Source organism: Limulus polyphemus, unplaced genomic scaffold (assembly GCF_000517525.1).
Source record: "Limulus polyphemus unplaced genomic scaffold, Limulus_polyphemus-2.1.2 Scaffold663, whole genome shotgun sequence".
In the NCBI taxonomy this organism is placed as follows: Eukaryota; Metazoa; Arthropoda; class Merostomata; order Xiphosura; family Limulidae; genus Limulus; species Limulus polyphemus.
Window position 1 is genome coordinate 406,249 of NW_013666273.1, and position 7,136 is coordinate 413,384.

Below are 7,136 nucleotides of genomic sequence, written 5' to 3' on the forward strand. Positions count from 1 at the left end.
AAAGTTTGTAACTGGAAGAAAAATTGTTTTCTATACTTCTTTATTTACTGTTCTATGTTTTAAGAAAAAGAACTGAAATTTAATAACTTATTTGTAAATAGTAATAACATATGTATGTGTGTGTAATGTATTATAACCAAAGTGTTGTTGTATTTTATAAAATACTGGTCCACTAGAACACAGCTAAGGCCAGTTTTATATTATTGGATATGGTAACATGAGTGCACATGCGCTATGTCATTCAACTTCTGTAATGTTAGTGAGACAGTGCTGAAAGGTCAATAAAATAAAAATAATAAATTTTTATATATATACAATGTTATAAGATTTAAGCTATTTAAACTAAACATTTGTGATTTCATGTTACAATTTGGGATCATTATAGAACGAAAATTTATACCTATTTCCAATTTTTTATGGTGGTTACAAGGTCGGTCAAATCAACCAAACCTATACAGATACAATAGTGAAAACAACAGAAACATCTAAAGTTTTTTTCTAAAAAAAACATTTGACAATTATATGGAGGTTATAAAAAATTTCCATGTGAAATTTGAATTTTTTCTGATGTATAAAAGTATTTTAATCTTAAAACCAAAATTACTTTGTATGTTGGAAAATCAACATTCAAGAAGAAAAATGCATGAACAAATCATTACTTAACAAAATCTTAAAATTTAATATAAAAAAAAATTGATATTTTGTGTATGAAAGCTTTGTAATGTTTCCTGATAATCTGCAAAATTTTGGGAAAATATGCATACTGTATTAAAAGTTATAGCATGAAAAATATAACAAGCACAAGATAGTTACGAGGTTGATCCCTTGGACCGAGTCCATAGTGAGAGAGTTAATAAACTGATCAGGGAGAGGGTAGACAATAAAAGTGACACAGAGTTGAAAATAAAGACAGTACAACACGGTTATCTTTTATTGTAAATGGTGTATAAAAGCTAAAGCAACTCAATTTCTGAAGGGACAGTAGCAGTAAAAGTGGATATACTAAATAAACATGAACAGAGTAATGATCATGAATGTACTGGTTTGGCTGTTGAAATATAAGATAACATATTTAGTGTAAACCGTGTGTATTTTTTATTATAATTATTGTACGTATAAAACACTAACTCTTCATTTTGAGAAATCAGTAAAATCACATAAGATCAGTTACAAAATTTTCTCAGAATATGTGTAATAAAGGTGTACAAAAAGCACACTTCCTCTAGTCAGTTAGGCATGCTGTGAACAATGTAATTGGCTGTTTATTGCATCATTGGTTGAGATCTGACAGTCAAGCATATTGTATAGCTTCTTAGTATGGTTTTTGCTATTGAAACTATGAGACATTTTTGAATATATGCAGTTGCTGTGTTACAAAACCATATATTATTTTCTGTAGGAAGGATAGGAAGATGGCTTTAATTCAGATGGGATCTGTTGAAGAATCAGTGATTGCCTTGATTGTAAGTTGTATAATATTGATTTTGCAACTGAATTCTTGCATTAAATGGATATAATTAATCCATGTAGTATCCAAGAAAGATTGATTTGTATATATTTTTTTATTTTATACCATAATTATTTTACTTATTTTCATTACTTTTTGTAATTATGAAATGTTTATAATGATTTGAGTGTATATTTCTTTAATATTGGAAATGTAGCAAGTGAAATAAAATACTATTCTATCATCAGGAACAGAACGTTATAAGCTATAAGTGTTTTGGTTTAATTTACATAATTTAAATATATGAATTAGTACTAAAAGGGTGATAAATGTGTTGCTTTGTTTTGTAAGATGTTTAACCCTATCGAGATGGGTCACATGTCAAAGGCCATGTCATCACGTTTGTTAACTTGCATTCAAAATTTTATTGAACTGCTATTTTATGAATTTATGCCAATAAGTTTGGTATTAAATTGTAGATGTATAATACTAAAATTTGAATTATAATTAGTTAATTTAAAAGTAACTTTAAAAAAAATGCAGCTAAACATCAATTTTTGTGTATTGCCTGATATGTTGAATGCAGCATTGGTTCAAATTAGATGTTTGTGATGTCAAAATACAAAGTCTATAGTTTGTACGAATTAGGAACTCAAATTACCAATATTGACAAGCTAGAATATAAAATTATAACCGCTTGTCTTTTCTGTTTGCTAAGATATTGCTCATTTACTGAATCAAAACACAGTGGCTGTTGCCCACCTCTTTCCATTTTTGGAAATGCTCCCTTATATACAGTTACTTCTATATATGACATGAATAACCAATCAAAAGCTCAGAATGTCCCTAGAGTGGTTTTCTCAGCCATTTTGATGTGTTATTGTATTAACCTCATTGTTTTCACACAAGAGTTCAAAAGATAAGTCTTTAGTGAGCTTGAAATTTCATATTTTTTTAGACCCAAATACAGCTTAATTACTAAGCTTGATAAATTACGGTAGAAGTCTATGGTATTAATATAGTAATTTATGATTTCTTTTGGTCATTTAAAATGTATATGTAAAATAGAATCTAAAAAAAAAATTCTTTTCACATTCTCCCTGTGGGAAATTTCATAAGGCTTAGCAACCTATGACAAGCAGGAAACGAGTACAAAGGTCATAATTGTTTTCTTTACTTCTGAATAGTAATAATCTATATAAATATATAATGTATAATAATTGAAATGTGACTATTTTATAAAATACTAGTCTACTAAAACACAGCCAAGACCAGTCACTTTGTAAAGACTAAAGGTCAGTTTTATATTATTGGATATGGTAATATGAGTGTATGTGCACCATATCATTGTAACTTCTGTTTTGTTAGCCAGGCATTGCTGGAAGATCAGTATAATAAATATATATAAATGTATAATGTTATGAGATTTAAGGTATTTAGACTAAACATTTGTGTTTTCGTGTTTAAATCTTTAGTCATCGTAGAATGAAAAAAGCATAATTGATATTTATTTCCTAATTTTTTATGGGTGTTATGAAGCTGGTGAAATTGACAGACCCCATAGAGTTAGGGTAGAGAAAATAGTTTTACTGGAAAATTGTATTTAGGAGGTTTTAGAGATTACACAAATAATATTTGAGATTTTTGGGATGAATAGTAGTTTTTTTAGTTATAACATGAAAATCAATTTGCACTTGGACTGATAATGAAATAAACTTGATTTTTTGTGTACAAAAGACTTGTAATCTTTACTAAAAGTCTACCAAATTTTGTGAAGATACACTTACTGTGTTAAAAGTTATAGTATAAGTACTTAACTCATGTATATTATACTGAGCCTGTTGCGAAAGAGTTAATATTCATCGCTATTCATATTTCTCATTTCTGTTTTACTTATATAAAAGTTACTATCACGTCTTTCAGTTCTTTAGTCTTCATGAAACCTAACCAGTGTTTAATGTTTATCTTAGTTCTGTTGGATATGAGCTTAAGCAGTGTTCCCTATTAATCCTATCCATGAGATAAATTAATATTTTAAGTCATTTTTATAGGATTTTTTTTCTCTCTAAAGTACCCTTGTTTAAAGTGCATTCAAAAAGATCGGTATAAAAATTACTGTTGATGTAGTAAATTATATATGTTAAAAATTGCAAGAACTATTTTTGTTTAGTGACAAGTTAAACAGGTTCTTCCTTTCCTGCAGAATGAGTTGGACAACATATGAATCTGTATTAAAGTATCTGTTAGTGAAGTCATATGAAATATTCATATTTCTCGTACCTTACCAACTCAAACAGAATTACTGTCTAACCAGTTTTTCATTACATCCTACCTCAGAATTGGAGACGAATGTCTATTACTTGTTCCTATCAAATTTTTTAGCGTATGTAAAAATTGAATATGATAGGAGGAAGAGGAAATATAAGATAGGAATAAAAAGTCATTATGAGACATGTGCTAGAATTAAGAAAGTGATTCATATCACATGACTACGAGAGTCGGTATGAGAGATAGGACTAGGAATAAGTTACAGTGTGAGGTACGAAGGAGGGAATAAGAACTTCCCTATGAAGAATAGTATGAAAACATAAAAGTAAGATGAGTATATGGTTCACACTTTGATTTGGTGTGTGATGATGCTTGAAAGATGAATACATGCATTGAAATATTAATTATTTAGATATTTTGTGAAAAATATAAAACAAGATGAAGTTATCAAGAAAAAATTGTCTTTCTAACTTAATGGTTTTAAGACTGTAAAAAAGTCTAGAATGGAATATGCAGTGTCAAACATTATTCTGCTTAGATATAATACAGATGTATAAAAATTCACAAAATTTATTTAATGTGTAAGGAATTTTATGACTACACTCATTGAAGGAGATAAAACTAAAAATATAAATATTTAATACCTCATGAAATTGTTGCTGATCGACGTATGAAATTGCTCTGTTTTACAGAAAATGCACAATTACCAGTTAGCAGACTCCAGTCATCTAAGAGTGTCTTTCTCCAAATCCACTATTTGAACTGACCATTTTCACCCCTGCAAATTGTTCCAGTGGATGTTACATTTTATAAACCAGGAAACAAGGTCTGAATTGGAAAATGATCTTTATTCTGGCTTTTTTGTGCATGACACAGATGACCAGAATGTAGAACAACATTGCTACTGCATTTTCAGTAGAAATGATTCCTTAATAGTTATCTACTTGGGACCTTGGCCTAACTCTGTGGGACAATCACTGCCGTGCTGTGAGAAGTTCTACATAGATTAGTGTCATAATAAAACTTAATTTCTAACAGAGCTGAAAATAGTTTTACAAAACCATTTGGGAAGGGACATTTTGTAGGTGTTTATGGGTTTTAACTTTCTTGGCATCTATACTTTATATCAAGACATGTATTTTGTGCAGCTTATTTTAATGTCATGTATAAATTTTTTTTTATATTATAAATAAGACTGTATTTTTGCAGGCTTTCTCTCTCTTTTTTGTAATCTAGCTATAAGTGGTTGTAGCTAATGGCTGTTTCAGTGTTTGTAAATCTCTATTTTCATATCTAATAACAATGTTTTTCATAAGCATAATCAAGAATACATAACACTGAAATATTTCTATTCATTGAATTCTTTGTACCTTGTAATTGGTCTGTATGAGAGAGTGTATTACATATACCCAGTCTAGTTATCACTTGGCTCAAAACCAAAGAATGCTAAGGTCATATGAACTTAGCTAAAATTTTACAAGTTTGGAAGTTTAATTTTCTTCTGGTTTATTTGCTGACTAATGTTTGCTGCATTATAAGTAGTTATATGCATGCATGATTGTAGCATACATACATAACAGCTTGTCCATTTTTATTGAGGTATTCCTTTTCTTGTGAACAATTTTCTATTTCTTGTGGCTTCATTAGAAATAAAATTATAATCTTATTGTTTCACATAGTTTTTTGCTTCAAAATGTTTACTCTTAATAATTTTTGTTTTATTCCAAATCATTTCACCCTCCCCCTCTAGCTCATCTTTTTTGAATCTCCTGTTAGTGTCTAGTAATGTTTGGGTGTCTAGAACAGTTGATTTGTGTGAAAGTTCATTAGTAATATTTGATTACTGTGTTTTTATAAGCATATTTAGTGAAATAAGAACAAAGAGGGTAAAGATATTTATACACAAGTCTGTTTTAGATAATCACATTTTTACATATTTCTAAAAAAATACTATATTCATGTGTGTGACATTCTACTGATTGAATTGGGAAGCTGCCTTAGAAAAAAAGAAATAAAACAACTTTGAATATTTGTCCATTCTGGCAGTTGTTTGATGAATTTAAAATATGTTGAATAAATATCATGTAATGGGTAGAAAAATTAAAGAATTGGTTAATTAACAACAAGAATATTTAGTTAAATATGTATTGTTATCTTTAAAACTTACTGTTTATTGTGTATTTGACCAAATGTTCAAGAAAATTGTGCAGGAAATGTATTTATGATTGTTATAAAATTTTGGTTTTAAAGTCTCGGAGCACTGGTCTGAAATTTTTTACTGAAAACTTTAAATATTATGGTTTGTTGATAAACTGTGTAACATGTTAAGGATAGTTATGCTCCCTGTACTGTAATAGAGTAGCAAACATTAACTTCCCAATACTCTTCCTATTATTAAGTGTGCTTTTTTTTTTATTGTTTACAAGAAGAAAAATATAACATTTTCAAAAAGACAAAAAAAAAGTAAAGATAACACCTTTTTTTTCATCCTTTGTTATCAGCCATGTTGAATTTTACTGTTGGTGTATTGTAATACCCTGCTGCTGGTTTGTTGGAATAGTTAATAACTTTTGTTAAGAGTTAATGTGGTATCAATGCTCTTTGCATAATTTATAAATGACCTTTTTGTATAGGAATTAGCAGTAAAAAATATTCAATTGTACTAGCTAGAGAAGACCAAAATGTGAGAAAATATACCCTCGGATCAGGTGCCTTTATCATCAAGGTGGTGCTTCTACCAAAAACAGAGCTTTCATTCCCAGTTGTATCAAGTTATTGAAATAAAGAAAAATAGTATTTTAGCATATCCCTGTCATTCGTTGTAATTGTTCAAAGTGAGATTAAAAAATACAGCTGGAAAACACAAGTGCAGAAGAAATGCTTTACATATCTTTGTGGGTCATATATTGATGTTATAATATGTTATGTCATAATATGATGTTAACTTGATAAAAATTAGTTTACGTCCATCTATTTTTGGAATGAATTGAATATTCCTCAATTTGTACACTGTAGTAGAATAGCTAAGTGTACTGTTTTTTTTTGTTTTTTTTAACAAGCCTAGATTCAATGCCACTTAACCCTACTGGATATACTCACTATTATATCTCTTCACAACTACTACTTTCTGTAATTCCTGTAATGTGTTCTTTTGACTGAAAAGAGTGAAGTTTTTATTTTTATATATGTATCTCTATTATCCTTAAGAACCCTTTGAATGTATGATGGTAAATGTGCTATTTTTGTATGTTTATCACTTTGGTAAGCTTATTAAATGTGAAATTGATCACATTTGCGCTTTTTCAATCGCTTTTTTCAGCCTTCTCATTGACTGTAATGGGGTCGTTAGTGTCCTCAGTATTCTTTCTATACTGTCTTTTCTATGTATTTCGCTATGTTATTATTAAAGTTCTTAACTTCA

At 28.8% G+C, this 7,136-nt stretch overlaps 1 protein-coding gene across 5 annotated transcripts in view; it reads left to right on the forward strand.

The window, feature by feature from the left end:
* The window catches only part of LOC106459809 (polypyrimidine tract-binding protein 1-like), a 70,256-nt gene extending 63,120 nt beyond the window's left edge, over window positions 1-7,136 (forward strand). For all 5 annotated transcript variants that reach the window (XM_022386358.1, XM_022386356.1, XM_022386359.1 and 2 more), the window contains 2 exons: window positions 1,400-1,463; window positions 4,408-7,136. In XM_022386358.1, coding sequence (XP_022242066.1) covers window positions 1,400-1,463; window positions 4,408-4,476 — 133 coding nt within the window. In that variant the 3' untranslated portion in view covers window positions 4,477-7,136. The remainder of the gene's footprint in view (window positions 1-1,399; window positions 1,464-4,407) is intronic.